Source organism: Pseudopipra pipra, chromosome 16 (genome assembly GCF_036250125.1).
Source record: "Pseudopipra pipra isolate bDixPip1 chromosome 16, bDixPip1.hap1, whole genome shotgun sequence".
In the NCBI taxonomy this organism is placed as follows: domain Eukaryota; kingdom Metazoa; phylum Chordata; class Aves; order Passeriformes; family Pipridae; genus Pseudopipra; species Pseudopipra pipra.
In genome coordinates, this window is record NC_087564.1 from 13,756,467 (window position 1) to 13,777,434 (window position 20,968).

General features: G+C 47.6%; 1 protein-coding gene and 1 long non-coding RNA gene across 6 annotated transcripts; one reads left to right on the plus strand and one right to left on the minus strand.

The window, feature by feature from the left end:
* Positions 1–900: 900 nt before the first annotated feature.
* On the minus strand, positions 901–10,820 carry DHRS7B (dehydrogenase/reductase 7B). 5 transcript variants are annotated; one of them, XM_064673261.1, is made up of 9 exons: positions 10,728–10,818; positions 10,117–10,191; positions 9,860–9,997; positions 6,345–6,520; positions 5,471–5,586; positions 4,595–4,805; positions 4,162–4,254; positions 2,667–2,819; positions 901–2,327 (listed from the first exon to the last, which is right to left on the minus strand). In XM_064673261.1, exons 4-9 carry the CDS (start codon positions 6,493–6,495, stop codon positions 2,122–2,124), a joined length of 930 nt encoding a protein of 309 aa, XP_064529331.1. In that variant the 5' UTR covers positions 6,496–6,520; positions 9,860–9,997; positions 10,117–10,191; positions 10,728–10,818; the 3' UTR covers positions 901–2,121. The 5 variants fall into 5 exon arrangements, with proteins under 5 accessions (XP_064529331.1, XP_064529333.1, XP_064529329.1 ...); XM_064673263.1 differs by lacking the exon at positions 9,860–9,997; XM_064673259.1 differs by having other exon boundaries at positions 9,860–10,191.
* LOC135423233 (uncharacterized) lies at positions 7,632–20,157 on the plus strand. Its single transcript, XR_010434752.1, has 3 exons — positions 7,632–8,864; positions 18,064–18,743; positions 19,204–20,157. It is a non-coding gene; the product is annotated as an uncharacterized LOC135423233 (long non-coding RNA).
* The last annotated feature ends 811 nt before the right edge of the window (positions 20,158–20,968 follow it).

Sequence of the window (20,968 nt, forward strand, 5' to 3'; positions counted from 1 at the left end):
CTTGGCACAGCTTCAGGTGTTGGGATCAGGATACAAGAGCAAAGCCTGCAATAAAAGCTGCCTGTGCACAGATGTGCTCCCTGCTCCAGTGGTAGCTGCAGCCTGACCTCCACGGCTGAAACACTGACCTTGGCAGGGCCTCTCACAAGGTCAGACACCAAAGAGAGTTGTTCTGTCTGTATCTCTCCAAATTTCCACAGCAGGCACCAAGAACTCCCCCTGTCTTTGCCTCCAGCATCTGCAGTTGTGATTTGTGCTTTTCTGCTGAGGCAGCTTTTGTGTGAGCAGGACACACAGCCTGTCTGTGTGTGCTGGGCAGGCTGGGGCTGCTGGGAGTTCTCAGCCTTTAGCACCTGCACAGGCAGCTGTACCTGAGCAGGCCAGGGGCTGGAGGAAACTCCAGTGGCAGGGAGACCTTTCTGGGAGGCAACAGCACTTTGTACAGTGGCTGAGCTCTCTCCCTCCAAGGTTAAAAGAAGCTGGGATCCAGAGTGTCTATTTATAGCAACAATGTACAGTTGCCTTGGCAGAGAGGAGGGGAAGAAATGCAACTACTTTCTGTGGTTAGGCCAGGCTGGGCAGGTTGCCCTTCCATCCTGACATGTTTCCAAAGTCCTGTCTACTGGATGGATTTGAAGCTGGTGGCACATCTGCCATAGCTACTATTACTTATTGCTGCAGAAGGCCCTGAAATACCCTGTGCTGGCCACACCAAATGCCTTCCTGTTCTTTTTTACTCAATGCAGAATAATTCTCAGGGCCTTTAGTTCCTTTTCTTCACCAAACCTCTGTGGTCCTGGCATTTTTTTTGTGAGGGATATCAGAAAAGAAAAACAAACCCCTCCTGCTTTCCCTTCCTCTAAGGTTACCTCCTGTGAGGAGCTGGAGTAGACCAAAGGATTCATTTCATAGCAATGTAATTTATTTGTCATCAGATGAGCACTCACAGTCAGGACTTACGAGGCAGGACATGGAAAATGCTGGCAAGTGCATGGAGGTGGCAACAGGGTCTGGACCTTTGTTTTCCTATTAGTCGGTTTTATTTTAATTACAAGTTTAAAAAGATTATTTCTGTCCTTACTGAACTCTCTGTGCAGCAATTCCTTTTTCCTAGAGCTGGTATCTCTCACATAAGAACAGGCGAAGAATGGAATATGGCACTCCCTGAAGCCTGTGATGAGTGAACAGGCAGGTATCATTCCCCACTGGATGTGATCCTAATTAGCATCTGTGATTGCTTTGAAGCAATGAGAACTAAGGGTCTGTCTGCTAGACTGTGCATCCTACACACACAGGTTCTCCTCTGCATCCAGGAGACAGGGCCTGGCATCCACGGGATCACACCTGCTCTGTGCTCAAGGCCTGCAGCTGGGCCAGGTGTGCTGCTGTCACCTTGCTGTGACTTGCTGTGCTGTTCTATCTGTTCAGTGCTTTCCTGCATTCTCTGGTGCTTGGGGTTCATACTGTGCTGCCAGTGCAGAGTTAAATGTCCCCGTACATCAGTAAGACACAGTTCAGACAGGTAAAATGATGGCCAAATATACTTCAATTGTACATCAGTTACTTCTTTAAAAATGGCACTGGACTTGAACTTAACATATCAGATGACCTGGCATGTTAACAAGTAGAAGCTCTGTGCAGTCTCCCACTTCAAGCAGCATGTTCTGGATCGGATTGGAAGGAGTGGGAAGGAGACACTGATCACGAGAGCCAAGGACTGTATTTCACAGGGGCCATGGCGTGGGGAAAGCCAAGATCTGCTTGTGTGAAGGCAAAACAGGTGGGTTTTATTTGCAGCAGCCCAGTAGATCTGAGCATGCCTGGAGTGAGGTGAGGTGCTGTGTTCCAGCACAGGGGCCTCCCCGGCTGCAGAGTGTTCCCTTGAGTCACCCTCCCCTGCAGCCTCAGCTCTCCCCCATTGTCCGAGCACCCTTCCTTCTCCAGGTGAGGTTTAGGTGCTTTCTTCCACCAGTGTGGGGGAAACCACTTCCCACTCTCCATGCAATAGTAAACTTCAGTATTTTGAGAAAGGTTTTTCCTGCAGGAGCACCTCCAATGATGTCCCAGCCGACTGCAGGGGCTCAGCCTGTCCCTGCACGTACTGCTCAGGCAATCTGAGCTCTAAGAGTCCTTTGCTTTTCTCTCCTTTTTTGCTCTAGATGCCATTAAGGTGAAGAAGACCCTGGGGCAGAGGTTCCTCAGGTAGACAGCCAGGAAGGGAGTCAGGCCAGCCACGAGCACTTCCTTCTTCCTCTGTCCCACTGCATTGAGAACCACCTGAGCCACCTCGGCCGCCGTCTGTCCCTGGGCCGTGGTCTTGTCCATAACTGCCAAGGGAAAGCCCAGTGAGCATCAGTATCAGCAGGTAAACCCACACTTAGGTACCTTTCCTAGGAATGCTCTAACTGTACATGGCTGCTTGTATTGGCTTTTACTCCAGTTGTGTAGGGGAGCACAGGCAGGCGTAACTCATGGTTGGGCCAGTAGTCGCTGTCTAGGAAGGTTCAATTTTGGAGGTTACTGTTCCTACCCTGCATCCCAAGTTGCTTTTTGATCCTTCAGAACTAACCTGTGTCCCCACCAGAGGCCATGTATTGCAAGCACACCTTGTAGCAACCCGGTGAGGTGGAGATGCTTTACAAACGGGGCACCAAATCGTATCTCACCTCCATAGCGAGATCCATCTGCTGTGATAGCGTTGAGAGAGAGGTTTGTCTGGATGTATCCAGGGCTCACAACTGTCACATCAATGTCATACTGCTCCACCTCTGCTCGCAGGCAGTCAAAGAAGGCCTGGGTAGCGTGCTTAGAGGCAGCATCTGAAAAACAGGGAAAGGGCTGTGCACCGAGGAGAAGGAGCAGGGCTGAAGGAATATTCACTGCTCAAATGGCTTTTTAACACTGCAGTGCAGCCACTTCTCAGCAAGAACCCAGCAGCTGTTCTCCAGCTTCTACGTTTGTTTTTGTTTAGTGAATGGCAGCAACAGGTAGTGGGAGTGAGAGGCAATTTAGGAAGGCAAAATGTAAACTCAAGTTGAAAACTGGCTGGGATCCTGAGCTTACTATCACAGCCCTGCCAAAGCACTCCAGAGTGAACCCAGGCTGCCTCCCACTCCTGATAAAGGAGACCCAAAGCCTGGCTTAGGAAATGTTGGTCAGACAGGCTCTGGAGAGGGCAGAGCTGGCAGTCCCTGCATGGTGCTGAGCACTTGGGGACTTGCAGAGCAGGTTCAGAGCTTGGCTGCACACGGGTCAAAACCAGATCTCACAAGCAGGCAGGAGCAGGGAAGTGTGGCCTAGGGCAGGATTTCCCCCTGTTAAATGGCTGAGTGACTCCGTTTCCTTGCTCCCTTCCCATATCCATGGTCACTGCCACCACCTCACCATGGCTGCAGGGCTGACTCCAGCAGCACAAGCTCAGCATGGGTTGCACACCCTGTGAGGACCCAGGCAAGGGCTCTTCAGAACACAATTCCTGGAGCAGTCACACCCACATCACCTGCAGGACCCCATGGCTCAGACATTCCAGGCTCTCCTCCACTCTGCATTGTGCCTGACCCATCTTATGCCACCACCACTGTCCTTTCAGTGTTTATTTTCAGCGATTTACAGGTGCTTGTGTGCTAAACACTCTACTCTTGGTTCATCCATCTTTTAAGAGGCTTTTTCCAGTAATCTCACCAATGTTATTTCTTGTCGTAGCTGATTTAACATGAACCATTTGCTGGATCAAGATGACTGTTTAGGCTTTTATTTTTGCGTTGGTTTTACTAGAGCACTTCATAAATTACTGAAACAAAAGGTTCCTACTTTCTTACTGGAGATTAACCAAGCAAACAGCAAGGATAAAATGCAATAAAATTATGGATTTATAGGGACTCTCAAGTGTTAAAATAGGATTATCAAGGTGTTTTGAGGACACTGAAAACATTGTCCTTCTCCATCCCTTAACAACTCTGGGATAGGACTCAGGTTTTGTATTTGAGAGTACCTTCCTCATCTTCTCTCAGTGATTTGTGACCACACTGAGGGTGATGCACAGCTCTGCCTTCCCTGCACGCAGCCAGCTCCATGGAGAGCTAAATGTGGAAGCAGGAGCCAAGTATTTATTCAGCCTGGTGCCCCAAATATGTCTTTCCCATCTTCTGTGGAGGTACTTACATGCGGATCTGAAAGGAATGCTTATTTTGCCTTGAACGCTGCTGATGGCCACAATGTGGCCTTGTCTCCTCTTGATCATGGAGGGGAGAAGTGCTAGCAAAGGACAGAAAAGACTCATTCAGACAACACTCCTGCCACTGCTGCTGTCAAGAATCAAAGCTTTCAGAGTGTTTAGAGATGCTGAAGTGAATTGGATCTCTTCCCAAATTCCTGCCAGCCTAGAGTCAGGAGATGGAACAAGGAATCATCTCTAATCAGGCACTTCCCACACAGTCTTGCCCAAGCACCTCCTCAGTCCTGTCCATAACCCAAAACCTTCCACCCACCCCTCTCAGGCTGCACTGCACCAGGTACAAACACAAACACAAGTTAAGCTGAGTTTAGTTGTGCTGGTTGCAGGGGCCTCAGCCAAATCCATGTGGATCACAGGTACCTTTGGTGAGGGCTACAGGTCCAAAATAATTTGTTTCCATCACTTTCTTATCCACATCCAGCCCCGTGTCCACGATTGTGCCTCGGAAGCTGATGCCTGCGTTGTTGATCAGTATGTCCACGTGCCCCAAGTGCTTCAGGATCTCCTCAGCACCATTTAGCACAGCTTTGGTGTCCGAGAGGTCAAATACCACAGTGTGGGGTTGGTGTGTCTGCAAATAAATCAAAGTTAGCAAAATACCAGTTGAGGCTGTGCTGGTTGTTTACACTCATGATGGGATTTTGCAGCTCTGGAAGCACAGGAGCAGGGCCATCCAGATCTTGTGCTGCAGTTCCATATGGCAGGAACACATGACAGAAGCAGGTTGTGCTCTTGTCTTTGTCTGCTCCTTCCTTCTACCCGAGCCCAGGAAAAGGGCAAGGGAGATCATCTTCAAGTACTGAAGTTTCCTGTTGTCTTATTAAAGACAGTGCATCTGAAAAAGTCAAAACTTAGCCCATGTGTTTTCTACAGAAGCCAGCAATACCTTTTTTTGCCACTGTCAGCAGAACTAGACTTTAAAAATAAAAGCCAGCAGAAGTCACTTTTTCAGGTTCAGTATATGACATACAGGTGCAAGGAGTCTGGGCATTGCACTCCCATGCTTTCCCTTCCATTTGTAGCCAAGAAGCCTTTCAGATGCCTTATTTTTGTAGGGTTTTTACAAGGAATGACACGCCAGCTCAATGTACTCCTATATCAACATCTATCCCTAAGCAGAGAGTTGCATTTTTCCTATTGCTCAACAGAACAAGCCACAGGCAGTTCTGTAACCTCTGTTAACACCACGAGCAGAAATCCCAACCACACAGAAGCCTGTCCTCCTCCCACACTCACCTTCTTCCGGTGATTCTTCACAGCAGAAAGCTGCTGCACCAGCTCCTTGAGCTTCTCACTGTCTCTGCCACACAGCACCACCTTGGAGCCAGCTGCATGGAAAGCTTTGGCACATTCTTTGGAGGAAGCAAGGGAGAGAGCAAAGTAAGCATTTGACTAACAAACAGCAGATCCACATCAAACCTGGTGATAAGTAAAACCCCTGTTAGCTGGCAGGGGTCTGAGGTGGCTTTATGGCTCCTGAGTAATGGTCAGGCTGATTTACAGGCAAGGTCACAGCCACGTGCCACCCTCCTGTGAGTGTGACAGACACATGATAGTGGTGAGGCAGCTGCTGTGCTCACAGTTACTGTGCTGGTTATGCAGTTATTGTGCTGTTTACACACCCTCCCCATCAGCTGGTTGAATTTCCCTGTGCCTCTTCATTTTTGACTTTATGCCCTTCTCAAGAGGGACCACAGTTACCTTGTGTGTGTCATCCAGCACAGTGGGGAGTGGAAAGTTTGGCAAGGTAGCTGGGAGTACAACATGAATGCAGAACACCAGTTTGGAGAAGTTTTAGAGAAACAATTTGGCTTCTGGCTTTTTCAGGATTTAGGGAAAAGACCCCTGACAGCACAAGAACAGTGTATCTCATTCTTTGCTTTGATGAGCTCCACTTTATACAGGATGATTAAAATTTTCCTTAACAGATTAGACTTTCTTGCATCAAAATCTGCACTGGCTGTAGTTATAACTGACGTGGGAGTGCAAGCCATGCCTCTCAAAACTCAGAGCAAGGGAACTTTCTGTTCATCACTGCTGTATTCCAATAGCTGCCCCTTCCACAACCCCCTGCCTGTCCTGCCCCTGGTGCCCTCCTTTGGGTCCAAACCTTTTCCCAGGCCAGAGGTGGCCCCTGTGATCACCACCACTGCCTCCTGCAGGTACGCTCGCATCCGCATCCACTGCAGGAACCGGAAAAGGCCGAAGATCCCCAGGCTGCCAAAAAGCAGCGGGATGATGACTGTGCTTGTGAAATCCATGAATCTTCCTTTCTGAACAGTTTTCCTAGAGCCACAGGATGAAAGGAAACAGATCATTGCACCGTGAAGAAAATTAGCAGAGGCTGGAAAACAAGGGGGATTATTTTTCTTAACCTTGCCTTGGACCGACAAAAAAGTAATCCCCTACAGAGGCATCATCAACAGATTTCCTCATCCCTGCATTTAGACTTTGGAAAGTTCACATCAGTACCCAATTTTAAGCATTTAAATGCTAATCTGGACATCCCAGCAGGACACTTGGCATTGGATCCTGTCAGCTGTCATGTAACAACTTGGGTTCAGAGATGCTGTTCCCGTGTTTTGCTCTGGATTCACCCTCTTGTACAAAGTGTATTTAGAGTGAAAGTTCCTCAGGGCTGGGTCTCCACATTCTTCTGATTGTAACAAAACCTCTCAGATTTCTCTAGAACAGCCAGTACCACAGTACCTACAAGCCAGAGATCAGTTACTGTGTATTATCCCAGACGGATATAAGCCAGTCTGTATTCTGGAGGCTCCAGGTTTTCTCTCTGAGCAAGTTATTTGCTTAACACACTGAAATCTCATCCTGGAATTGGATTCTGATACCAAGACATAGCCCTAATCTCCTTGCTAAGCCATTCCTTCAAGGGAGTACTTTTTTTACAGCCAAAGAGCAAGTGAGACTTCTGCTGTGAAAAGGCCACTGATTTCCTCACTGTATTTACCCCCAAACTTTTATTAAAGCTTGATGTCAGAGTGAAATCAATGAGAACCCCTTCCTGGAATAAAGTCATAAAGTCAAAACCAAATCTCAGTGTATCTTCCCTTCCTCGTCCTTGTGCAGACAGACTTTGAACTCTTGCAGTTCAAACTGCAAGACAGATCTTTACTAGGAAGATACTGGAAAGTTCTGGGCAAAAAACTTGTGCTACTTCAAACAGAAGACACAAGAAGCAGAAAACAAGAGGTAACTGCAATGCTAAGCCAGAATTTAGTGTCACTGAGTGACAGTGAGCTTGTATGGAGCTGAGGGGATGGCAGAGGCTCTACATGCCATGGAACAGAGCTAATGTGGAAAATATCAGGCTTTCTGGATGTCCATCAGGGGCCTGGAGAGAATTCCTCAAGTAGCTGTTAGTGAACAGGCTAACTTTCTGAAACAACAGTGAACTGAATAAAGTAAATATTTCTGGAGGTACAGCTGGAACACAATAATATAACACCAAGACAGCTCTAAATAAACTTGACAAGATCTAAAAATAAAACCCATCAAGTTGGTACACAACTCTTCTCGAGGTCCTTTGGAGCCTCCCACTCCTGAGCTAACTTGTGTGTCCACAGAGCACTTCCTTGTGTGATCCCCTGTGCATCATGCAGGGAGACATCCAGGGCACCGGCTCCCTGGGCACAGGGAGTGTGCCCAGAGTGGGAAATCAGAAACCCAAAAGGAGGACTGAACTCAGGCCACTGGCAAAGCATCTTATTCCTCCACCTCTGTGCTGAGGGAGTGCACACAGGGTGTGTCTTGTACTGTTTTACAGCCAGGGACTGGTAGAGTTGATTTAACGTAAGAGAGCGGATCTTCCCTAAAATAATTCTTGTTTAGACACAGCCTCTTTAGGCTGGATCAGAAGGTTCAGCTGGTCCCTGAAAGCAGCTGCCTTTTTGTTGCTTCTCAAAGGTCTCTTGAAATTCAGAGGACAAGATGTGGGCAGGGACAACAGGTGCTGTGCTGCCACTGGGCTGACAGGACATTTTGGAATCAAAAATCTCCACATTATTCCCAGAGTGGGAGCTGACAGGTGCAGTGGCACTTCCTGAGCACAGGCTGAAGTGGAGCCACTGGAAAAATCTGGCCCTGACCAGGTTGCTTCTGATTTCAGTGAAATGCAGGTGAGAAGGTAACTGGGAAAGGGGGGCTTTCCTGACACCTTTCCTAATTAAATCACACTAGGAGATGGGAGGGAGTTCCTTGTTTGATTACAGCATGGTTCTTTCACATTCTTTGGTAAAAATAAAGGTTGACTTTGCAAGGCCTGAACTCTCTGTCATGGTGGAAAAGAGCCCCCAAACCTACCAAATAAAAGCCATATTTTAGACACATGGCATCCATTGCTCCTCAGTATGAAATAGTTGTGCCTGGTTAACTTAAAACAATTATTTAATTTCTAAACAAAAAAGCTCTGCCTTTAATTCTTTTTGATTTGAAAAATATTTCCAGGTCTTCTATTGTTTTGATTTTCTTTTCCCCTCCCCCTTTTTCTCCATATTATAGACAGGAACTGGGCAGATTATCCATCTCTGCCTGAGGGCTGCAGCAAGCCAAGAACCCAGTCAGCAGCAGCAACCTGCTTTGGCAGCTTCCAGGCTGGAGTTTGAATCAACAGGTAACCAATAAACTCTGGGGAGGGGAAATGTGGGATGGGAGAGAGAAAGGAGTGGAGCAAGAGAGAGAAGGATTTGCCAATCAGAGATTTGGATCCCTTTCCATTAGGGCACATGGATGCAGCACCTTCTTCCAAGGAAGGTTGTGCTCAAATGGCCCCTTAAAAGAGCCCCAGAACAAAGAAAATCTCAGTTCACTCAGACTTGAGGCAGAGGAGAACCCAGCTGAATAGATTATTTTGGAAAGAAGAATTTCTGTAGTCAGTTTGAGATGAGCTGGGTGTCTCACACCTCCTGCTCAAAGGTCTGAGACCCCACTGTCACCTTTGTTCAAAAATTTGGGTATTCACACTGAAAAAAACCCCGTTATTAACAGGTAATGTTTATGACACCAAGTTTTCAGCAGGAGAAAAGCCACTGCTCATTAACAGGTTCAAATCAAGTCCTGTAATTCCCAGTTTTCCATCCCAAAAGGCAGGATTGGAACATGCAGGTTATTAGAGAGCAGAAATAAGAACACTGATAATGTGAGCAAATACAGGTGACTGGAAACTTTTTGAAGGCTTCCCATAAAATAAATCACAATAATCCAATTAAAAAAACAAAAACAAAAACAAAACAACAAAAAATCAAAACTTTCCCCTTAAAAATTGGATGTTATCCTATGAAAGCCAGGACAATGGTTTCTCAAGGAACAAGGATTAGTTAATAAGGTCAAGGGTTCACTTAAAGGGACCAAAGATGAGATCAAGTCCTAAAAGAAACCAAACCCCTGAGAGCTCCCCCAAAAAACACCTCTTTTGTAGCTTCAGCCTCCCAGAATCACATTGTCCTTTACGTGACGAGTGGCAGCAACTGGGGTGCTTCAGTCCCAAATCCAAATCCGGGGGGATAAAAGGAAATGGGGGGGAAAAAAGATCTGGTTTTCCTAAGGGAGAAGCACAGCAGCTCTAGGCTTGATTAGTGGCTTTAGTCTGCAGAAAGCACAATGTCCTACCTTAGAAAAGAGCTCACTTGCAGTGGCTCTGGGTTGGTGTCTCCCTCCGGTCCCGTAACAGCCCCCACTTAAATTTGGAAGTGGCAGAGATCCAAGCAAATGTGCCGTGTCCAATGCCAGCTCAGCCAAGAGCTGCCTCTAAAAACAAACCTCGGGAATACGGGCTGTGACCTTTCCAATGGGGAAGGGGGGGGGGGGAGAAATTTAACCCCCAGATTGAAAAGACAGAAGTGAGCTCAGAATGAGACAACACTCACAGTGACCCTCTGATTGTTTCTAGTACCAAACGATTTCAGAGCATCCATAAGGACCAGTGCTGGTCTTTCCATGCTCTGGATGGGAAAAAAAAAAAAAAAGGCAATTTGTAAATCAGCTGTAATTCTCTATTACTGTAATTAATTTTGGGGCATATACTGATGTTACAGTGCACACACTGAATGGGTGTCAAGCCAGTAATCTCCCCTGTGAGGGTGCTGAGGCCCTGGCACAGGGTCCACTCGGAAATCCTCGATTGGTGTTTGGGACGGAAACAAAAGTGGCACGATTAGAAAATTTAAAAAAAAAAAAAATTGTTGTGCCAAAGAAACTATTTAGCAGACATTTACCAAATCAAGAATCGCCTAAAACAACTTGAGAACAAGAGAGCTGGCTGAGTATCTCCCATATATATTGATAATATATAATTATCTATAATTATGTATTTAATGGCGGTTACAGCGATGAACTCTGTACTGGGGAGCGGAGGTCCCAGAGCCGCGTTCTCCCAACCTCTCCCGCATTTCCCAGACTCCCACCCCTCACACCGCTCCCAGGTGTCTCCTGTCCCCTTCTGTCCCCTCTTGTTCCCTCCTGTCCCCCCCGGCCCGACCTGGCCTCCGCCGCCGTCACCATGGCCACCGCCGGAAGTGCCGGGGACGGGGCACTTCCGCCCGGACGCCCACTGATGGGCGGCCCCGCCGTGACGCCAACCGGAAGTCCCTGCAGGAGGGCGGCTGCCCTCACCGGTCCACCCTCCCGTGCCGCCCGGCCGGGAAGCGGCGCTGCTGGATAGAGGTTCCGCCCTCCCTCCCCACCCCCGGGGTTCCCTCTCGGTTGCCTGTCCTAGAATCCCAGAATCCCACAGTGGGTGAGGTTGGAAGGGACCACAGGGCGTCATCTTGTCCAACCTCCCTGCTCAAGGAGGGTCATCCCAGAGCACATGGCACGGGCTGGTGTCCAGATGGTTCTGGAGTATCTCCAGTGAGGGAGACTCTGCACTCTCTCTGGTCTCTGTTCCAGTGCTCGGTCACTGCACAGCAAAGAAGTTCTTCCTCATATCCAGGTGGAACTTCCTGGGCATCAGATCTTCCTATTGCCTTTTGTCTCATTGCCGGGCACCCCTGAGCAGAGCCTGCTCCATCCTCTGACACTGACAGACATTGATGGGGTCCCCTCTCAGGGTCTCTTCTTGAGGCTGAACAGCCCCAGCTCCCTCAGCCTTTCCTCGTCACAGAGATGCTCCAGTCCCTTCATCATCTCTGCAGCCTCATCTGGACCCACTCCAGGAGCTCTGTGTCCCTCTATCCTGTGCCTCCTCCATCCTCTGGCCGAGCTGTCCCTGGGCTGTGCTGAGGGGCCCCGAGGTGCTGTTCCTGGGGCTGGAGTGCCCAGGGATGGGTGGAAGGGGACAAATGGGAAGGTGAATTCAGCTCGGCTTCACCCAATATCTGCAGCTCATGACAATTTTTACCATCAGATTCAAGACACAGAGATTTGGCTGTTCCAGAACAGCTGAGCTGGGCGGGCTGTGCCTGTGGCTTGGTTTTGGGGAGTCTCTATAATTAATCTGAACTCCACACTGGGTGTCCTGATGAGCCTGAAAGAATTCCCCTCTGCAACGGCAATATTTCATGTGCACATTGCTGATTACACCGACCTGAACTCTGTCCTCTTTGATATCTCCACATGAAGGTTGAAGGTGCAGAAACATGATGGAATATCCTGAGTTAGAAGGGGCCCACAAGGATCATCGAGTCCAACCCCTGGCCCTGCACAGGACAACCCCAAAATCCCACCACGTTTCTGAGAGCGTTGTCCAACAGTGTTGGCACATGACAGGACTGTGTGACGCGTGTGACTGTGAGGAAAGATGGGTGAATTCCTGGAGGAGGAGAAAAAGAGGTGTTTCTGCAGAGCCCCTTTCAAAGCCGTGATCAGGGAAATCTGAATTCTCTCTTTTTCCACAAGCTCTGTGCAGGAACAGGGCCTGACTGTGCCTCAGGTTCTGCAGCTTTAAATCTCCTCTCCCAGGTTCTGGCACTGATAAGGGGCAATAGTGCAAACCTGACCAGGCCTTTGGAAACCTGAGGCCCCTGTGATCCCAAAAGCCCAAAGTCCAAATGTGTAAGGGCTGAGGAAGGAAAGGCACATGGCTTCATCCCAGCACAGGGAGCTTTCCCACCTATTACAGTGTGTCTGAGCAGAAGGTACTTTTACAAATTCAGAAATACTGAAGTGTTTTCCAGAGACAAGGGCAGTTAATCCCAGATGTCTTTCCCTGTGAACAGCAGCGAGATAAAGGACAGCTTTTTATGACAGGTCTTTGAAAGACAGTTCTGTCATCAGTTTTTATGATAACTTTGTTCTGTTCCTCTCTTCTAGTAAGAAAAATACTGAAATGAATTCACAGCTTCAGCGTAAGTTTGTCATTAGAAAGGGATCGATACTTGAGGGAAAAGGAGAAAAGAATTCAAGATCTTCCTAAAAAGTCACATTCTGAAAGGAATGGTGGTAATGCACTTTTTTGCCTTCAGGACCAACGTGAAACAAAATGGAAGAATCAATAATTTTATTTGCAGACATGAAATTGAAAAATAGAACCCAGAAGAAGGTAGTTTATGTCATGGCAGCCTTGCAGGGAGCTGTGGTCAGTTCAGTCTTCTGAGAAAGAAAATCAGAGCTGGAAGAAGCCATTTCAGAGCATCTTTCCCACCCAAGTGGGGCAGGATGAGCTGTACCCTAATGCACAGGATGGCAGTTACCCTGGAGCTGTGCCCAAGCTCCTGTGGTCACTCACCTGGTATCTGCAAGGCATTTATTTTAACAGGGAATGGTCTGTCACCAGACTGGCAGGTGCTGGCAAAGCTGATTGAAACCAAGTGCCTAGTGAGTCATACAAAAAAAGGGTCAGGCTGGAGCTGCAATTAGATAGGGAAATTCATTGAAGTAAAGCTTGACTTCATTGCTTTGATTGAGATTCCATTTTCTTAGGTTAATCTGCTGTAATTAGCAACAAATTCACCTCTGATTTAAACCTGCTGGTCGACACATCACACACACTGGATGGTGGTTAGGTGACTTACATATGTCAACATGTCTTTGTTCTCGGAAACATTAGTGGGGAATCTATCCCAAATCTAGGACTGGTTTTAGAGGCTGTACAAGCCCCAACTGGTAACTGTTGGTATAATCTAAAACCACGCCTGTTGTTTTTATTAGCACTCAAATCTCTCCCCTTTTCTTTCTCACCGTGTCAGGCCACAACTGCAAAGGGCTGGAATCCTTTTAGCATGTTAACACTTCCTTGACAAACATCCTGCTGTTCTATTGCTGCTCTCTTGAAGTGCAGGAGCTCTTTTTTGAGGGGGGAAAAAAAAAAATCTCCAAACTCAGGGCACTATTTGCACTTGTGTTTGGTGACATCTGCTTTACTGCAGTCATCACTAAGTGCAGATCTGCAGCCTTTTAACCCCAGTCTCTAGGGCAGCAATTTTGTGCCCTAGTTCTTCTGGGCGCTTATTTGTCCCCTTTTTTTTCCAAGGAGTATAAGATGTAGCTTCTTTCTGTAAGAAAAGCTTTGGTTGCTTACCCTAAGAGCAAAGATCTGGGCAGAAATCCCCATGGGGTAACCAAAACCTTCCCTGAGGAAAACATCCTTGAATTGGTTTGAACTGAAAGCTCCCAATTTCACAGTGCCTTTGGCTGGAAAATATAAATGTTCAAAGGGCTGTGGCATGATTAATGATTTTCTTGTCTCAGCCTCTGATGTGAGGGTGCAGGTTCTCCTCCTTCCCTCTCTGCTCCCATAGATCAGGTCTATAGGAGTGAATGAAAACAGACCAGGGTGGTAGGGGAAAAAACCCAGAACTATGATGGAAAACAGAGAAATAAGGGCTTCTTGGGGCTTCTCCCATTCGTTGCCCCTGCAGCTCTTTGCAGATAGTTGTCTGTGTCCCTTCCACACAGTGGACCCAAGAGGTTGGTCTTGATTTTTGCCCCCATGGCAGTTCTGGTTTGGAACTGGGCTCTGACTCAAGGACATCAAACTCCTTTCAGAGAACTCTCGCTGGACACTTGATCACTGTTTCTCTCAGCTCTTGTCTCTGGGAGGATTTTGCTGTAGGTTCAGTTCATTGCAGTTCACTCACTGGTTTTTTCCACCACCTGAGTATTATTCTTCTTTTCCAGTTATTTTCTATAAGGTTTGGCTCCAGTTGTTTATAATTACTGCCTTCTCCAGACCCTGCACTGCAGCATTTCCAAGCTCAGTATGAGAACAGTGTAGACTTAGTGAAACTGCTTTGCTGATGTGTGATCGTGCTGCAAATCCCCAATCCTTGCGGATAACTCAGAAGCTGGGGAAGAGGGAGAGGGAGCAATATCCTCTCCTCCTGCAGCTGAAGATCCTCAAACATACACCACGACCATTTTAATGGAGTTGAATCCCTCCAGGAGAGATATCAATGTTTTGTCACACACAGAAATGGCAAAGCTGAGGTACCATTTCCATGAAAAGATGCTAATTGTGGCTGTTTTAATTGCTGAAGGGACAACTCAGGCCCACTGTAGAGAAATATCTCCTACATGCAGCTTCACTGCTCTCAGGATACCCAACCCTGTCCTTCCCTGCTGCCTTCCCTCCTGGTTTGGAGCGGGAAAAGCAGGTAAGGGCTGTGGGCTGGGCCCCCAACAGCTGTACATGTGCAGGGGAGTGCAGAGCCCACCACTCTTCTGGGTTTTGGTGGGTCAGGAAGGAGTTAAATGACAACAGAGGGAGAGGCTGTGCTATTGTTCAGGCATCCCTGGGTCCAGGGTGGCTGATCTCTATTCCCGGATCTGCCTCTGGCTTCCTGCACGACCTTGGACTGCTCACTTACCTTTTCTTTTCCTTAGCTCCCAAACTACAACATGGAAATCATTCTCTTCCTGTGGTGCCCCGTTCCCTGCGGGTTTCAGTGGGGCGATGGGAGATGATGGGAGGAGGGGAACACGTTTCCACTGGAGAAATATTTACGCAGAGGGCAGCAGCTTGGGGGCACGTTCTTGTTCGTTCGGATCCAGCGCGGGCTGTGCATATTTGGGTGATATTTGGGTTTTTTAGAAGCAAACCTGTGGTGAAAGGCAAATGTTGGTGCAGCTGCCCAGAGCGCTGCCAGCTGCAAGGAGCCTGTTCTTCACTAGATGGTGCTTTGATCAAAGATTTGGATAAACGCAGTTCTTTCTGCACAGAATTTCCTAATTTTTCTTCCCCAGTCTCCATTCCTTTCCCTCTCCTTTCTGTGTTTAACACCACGGGGGACACTTAATGATGCTGGATATCGAACCAGGCTAATCTGTGGTACTGCAGGCTCCAGGCACCCACCAGCCCGCCGGGCTCCTGGGCTTTGGGGTTTGAAGCCTGGATCAGTGCTGCTGAGCTGTGGCAGAGAATTGAATTCTTTCCGTGTTTTCTATTCCCATAAGGAAAAGGCTTCAAAGAGCAGGTCCCCTCCCCCTCTCTGCTGGTGAAGGGCATTTAGGGAAGCTGGGAAAAAAAAAAAAATTCCAGCTCTGACAGACGCATTTATTTAACAAACCACTGCCTTTCCCTACCTTAGCAGAAGACTGGTTGGTTTTTAAAAAAGGGAATTGCTGCTTTTATATCCATCTTTGTATTCAGGGGATGGTTACCTAGCCAAGGTCATTGCTGCTGCATGCCAGGATCGAACAGGGAGCCAGTCTCCTCTTCCTTGAAAGAGCACTGATTTCGGTGGGGCTCCCCCAAGGAAAGAATGGGAATAGGATTGGATCTGCAAGCACGAGGTCCCAAAGTCCACAGGAACAGCCTCCCCTTTTAGAACGGCAGCAGAGGAGATGAATGAAACTGTAATCAAACATTTCCTGTGCAGACATGCACGGGGAAGGGCTGTGCTGCCATCAGCCGTGACAGCCTGTTCCCAGCATCCCAACCCGGCACACACATGGGATAACCAGCTGCTGGGCCCCTTCCACGGCTCCCTGAGGCTCTCACCCCTCGGCACTGGCCGGGGTTTGTCCCTGCAGCCTGGTGATCCCAGTCCCCCAGTGCCAGGCTGCTGGTCCCTGTACCTCAGTGCCAGGCTGGTGTTCCCAGTGCCCTCGCAGGCTGGCAGCGGCCACCCCGACACTCCCATCGCGCCCATCTCCCTCCCAGTGGAATTTTACAAACATTAATGAATGGGGCTGGATCGCTGCTCCCACCCAATCAGCCGCGCACAGACTCACACTCTGAGGCCAGGAGGGATTTCGCTCCTGCCCCTGGCACTGCCCCAGTGGCAGCGATTCCATGTGTGCGCTGCCAGGGCCGGTGCCCGCAGCATCCCGCCCCTCACGTGTGGAATGTTGTGCTCATGGAAGTGACGTCCCCAGAGCAGGGACAGGAGCGGGGTTGAGCTGCGGCGTGACACAAAACTCCTCTCGGGACCGGGAGCTGACAGTGATTTATTTGTCACCCCCCTGTTGTCGTCGTCCCACTGCACATACATTTGTTCATCATTAGTGAGATATCGGTGGTGACTAAACCCCGGGTCTGCATCACACAGAAATTCGCCCAGAGCTGCAGGGATGGATAGTAAGAAGTGGGGACAGGGCATTTCCTCACATCTATTCCATCTGGAGAGCAAACCCCTCTCCCAGTCCTTCCTGGCTGACAGGGAATTGCATCGCTGGCTCGTAAAGGTATTTTTTTCCCCCCTGAAATGTGCTTGTTTTATTGTTTTCCTCCGATGGAATTTGCCAGCGTGTCCCAAATTATGTGGTTCTGAAATTTAAAAGCAACATACCTGTGTGGGGGAGAGAATGAGTGGTTTTCACTGTGCGAGCTGGCTGTCCCTCCCCTCCTCCCTTCTCCCCACATTCCCATGTGTTGTGGAGCCAGATGCTCCCGGAATAGTTTGGGAATGAAATGTCACCGTTTGAAACTGGTGAGTCACACTTTTGGGAGGAGGGGAGGAGAGAATCTGAAATCTTGCCGTGTGGCAGAGCGTCTCCTGGTGAGTACAGAGAGATTTTTAAAACCACAGACTCCCTGATGATGGAGTTGAGGGGCTTTGAATAGAAGCTGCTGGGTGTGTCCACGCTGCTGTTTGCAGGAAGATCTCAAAATCCTCTGCAAACTTGGATTTTCTTCCCAAACATGCCCACTGCAGCTGGACCCCGGTGCCTCCTCCAGCAGCACTGGGTTCTGTCTGTCTGACAACACACCTACAGTGACTCTCTTAATTAAGTCTCCCGCACTGCTGCGAGGTGTGTAATTACAGTGAGACCTGACTTAGGCAACTACTCGAGGGACTAACAAAAAAAAATAATTCTATACCAGAGCAAGGAGGAACAGAATTTTACTGAATACATTTTTGGGGGATCTTTTAGAGGAAGTTTATTAAACAAAGGGAAGTAATTACTCCAGTTTCTTCCCAGTGTATCCCAATATTAGAATTATGCTTTTAATATACCGGGCATTAACATAGTCAGGGGTTTTTTCCTTCCAAAAGAAGATCTTGAGATCTTTTGTCTTTTAACAGAGATTGCTATGAAAAAGTGTCAATTAGTGCAAATGGTGGCAAAGATCTTGCGAAACGGACTATTGTTTATCAGAACCTCAGTACTTTTCCCTCCTTGCCCAACTCCTGGCCAGTGATAAACTTTTTTTAGTGAAAGAGCAGCATTCAGGATTGCAGTTTTAGGGTGTTATACCAACCCATTTTCACCACTCTACATGGCAACTCGAGCTAGTAGGTACCAAGAATGATGTGTCTTGATGTAGTTGTGATACTAATGAGTTGTGATACTAAAGAGCTGTAGCAATTCCAGATGGACTGATTTCAGATGTTGCTGCCCCAGAGGTCTCAGTCCTGTCCCCGAAGTGGCAGCTGGACTGTGCATCACCACTCACAGCCCAGAGTATTAATCTAAACCACCAACTATTTCAGGTTCCTTTGCTATTCTGAGCGTCATGGTGACATGGAGAAGATGTGCCACCCATTCTGCAGCCCCTGTTCCAGCAGTAATGATCTCCAGATGAAGGACAGGAAGAAGCTGGAAATAGTAATATCAGAAATAGTCCCTGGAGGGGCTGTCAGCCCTCGAGTCCCACCTCCAGTGGCATTCTGAGTTCATGCTGTGAGTAAAACTCCCGAATTTCTCACCAAGCCCGCAGTGAACTTGGTGGGGATTTTGCAAGCCTAAGCCCTGGGGGGTTTGATGCCATCTCTGTCTGTTTTATTTGGAAGACTGAGCTCAGAGCAAGATTTTATGAAGTGTGCCTTTCCATCTCAAATTTTAGACAGCGTTAACTAGAAACCCACATACTCTGGATTTGACAGAAATCATCTCTGGCTGCAGAGATTTGCTGCAGAGCCGAAGGTTTTCTTTAATACTAAATAAAATAACCCCAGAGACAACCTTGAGAAGTCGAGTCTGTGTGCCATTCCAAATGCAGTTTCTCAACAGCAAAGCCTATTTATTCTCTTATGTGTATCATTGTTGCCCTTTTTATTTAGCTCAGACTGTTTTCAGTGATTTTACACTGCAGAGCTGCACAGAGTTGAACCAGCCACACTGCAGGAGCTGAAAGTTGCAGCAGTAACGTAGGAGTGAGCCAGGGAACCAGGTAAGAAAGGGAACCCCTCCGGGTACCTGCTACACCTTCAGGTTTGAACTTTGAGATATTCCAAACCAGTAACTCTTAAAGAGATGTGAATGTCAGTGGATCATCGATTCTGAGGCATAACTGACAGTATTTTAGTGCTTGATATATTCTTACCTCTGTTTGTGCTGGCATAGGTGTCAGCCTGGTAGGTTTAGTTCCCCAGATCCCTAATGAGGATTCCCTTTAGCCTGCAGTTTCCTGCAGATAACTCCCATGATAATGCTGGAAGTAAATACTCCCAATGGAAAAGTAGCTTATTTCTCAGAATAAGGTTATTGTCCTTGCAAATTGAGTAACAAAAGATGAATTTACTGAGTATACAACTCACTCAAGTACTGCATGTTTCAAAGATAGGTGATGATTTCTTTAAAACTTAATGGCTTTTTGCCCAAATCAAAGGATTTTGTCTCATCACCTACAGTAGGATTTCCCAGGGGACTTGAGATAACATCCTCAGCCTCTTGGACCTTGGCAAAACTGTTACATAATGTGTGGAAGTCTTCCCAACAGGAACAAGCAAGCCTGGAAGGCCAAGATTACCACTGATTTGGTTTTGGGGGGAAAAAAAGAAAAAGACAACTGAAATGACGTTGGACATTCATTAGCAAAGCATTGTCAGAACACAATAGAAGAACAGACAAAAGCCAGTCCAGATTCTGTGGTATTTCCTAAAGGGCTCCCTCTGGCACACGGCTATTCCCTGCCAATCCTTCTGTATTGTTTTTGATAATGAATAGAAGCTGAACAGATGATTGTTGCATTGTCCACTAAGTGATTCATTTACATTAAATAGTGCTCCAAAAGTAGGCTTTGGGTGGACTTTTTTAGTCACTTCTGTTATTTATTTATACAGTTTAATTACCATCTTTTAACTCTCCACTGTAATAATTATTTCCTGATTGCTTCAGCTAAATTACACGGGGTGTAACTCCTCTGAAGTCAGCAGCCCAGCAAGCCCTGACATAAGAAGCAGCATCCCACCTCTAGAAAACTGCCCCTGATCTGGGAAGGTGCTGAAGTTCTTGAGCATCCCTTGTGTCCCTGGTCCCTGGCTCTGAGAGCTGGGCTATGAAGCACAAACTTTGCTGCAAAAACCATCACAATTCCATGGATTTCCTTCTTGATCTCTCAATTCCTGCTGCATGTCTGCACCAAGGTTCTTGATTAACCCAGGACTTCCCTTACAATTCCAGGCTTCTCTTACAGAGGTCAAAAGTTTTGGTGTGGTTTGGTTTGCAGCTGTGACAGATGTTAGGTACTCAAGGGCGTATTGTTGGAGAAGAACATCAGTGTAAGAAGATATTTAGCTCCAAATCCATACCAGAACTGCAGGACCACTAATTTGGATGTACTAATGGATGGGGGAGAATGACACATACTGAGGGGCTTTTTGATGGAAAATCAACATCCAGGCCTTTTCATCTCCAGCTGTCTGAGAAGCTGCATGACTTTGTTGAATGCCTGCAGTTACATCTCAAAATCCCTGATCTCCTAATTATTCTCTGTCCCCCATTCGATGTAGAACAGAGAGGTTCAATGTAGGCTTTTGGTTCTGCCTGGGTGAAACAGTCTGGGGGAAGACAGCAAAACAGTGATAAAGAGACGGAAAGGGAACAGTCCTAATAGCATTGAGTTGTTCATATAATGTGGCCTCAGTTTAAATCTCCCAGGGCAGAGCAAAGCAGCCTTTGCAGTCCCTTCTGACATTTGCTCAGTCCCTCCACCATCCCCTTGGGGAAAAAGCGAAATTGCCAGTCGTGTGCTGAGATACAAAAGAAAGAACAGAAGTTTGTTTTGATGGGTTTATATGCCTGTACCTGCCAAGATGAGGCAAGACTGACTTTTTGCAACCAGTTTTCTACCAGCTCCTAAGCCAAATGAGCAGGGAGGACAAAAACACTCTGTAGCCTTCCAGCTCTTTGCCATTTGCTCTGGCTACAGCACCTGGGCAGAAGCTGCTGTGTGGCTACCTCGGATTTAGGCTTCTGTGTGTGTTACATTTCTGTTACTCTCCTACAGAAACTGCCTTTGCCTGGCCTGTGATTAAAGCAAAGTACCCACCCTTAGTGCCTCCCTGAGCTTTAGCCTTCCTTTGGGTTATGTGGCATCTTCACGAACCCAGATGAAACTCAGCAGACGTAGAAATAAACCCAGCCCTCCCTCTGCACAAACCCACGAGGTACTGC

Bases quoted from the DNA above. Each gene is read 5' to 3' on its own strand.
- DHRS7B (XM_064673258.1), bottom strand. From the start codon at position 10,750: ATGGTGACGGCGGCGGAGGCCAG. The intron at 4,255-4,594 runs GTACCTGTGATC...GTCCTTTGCTAG, and splicing joins ACCTGTAGCCCTCACCAAAG to CACTTCTCCCCTCCATGATC. The intron at 2,820-4,161 runs GTAAGTACCTCC...CCTGTTTTTCAG, and splicing joins CATTCCTTTCAGATCCGCAT to ATGCTGCCTCTAAGCACGCT.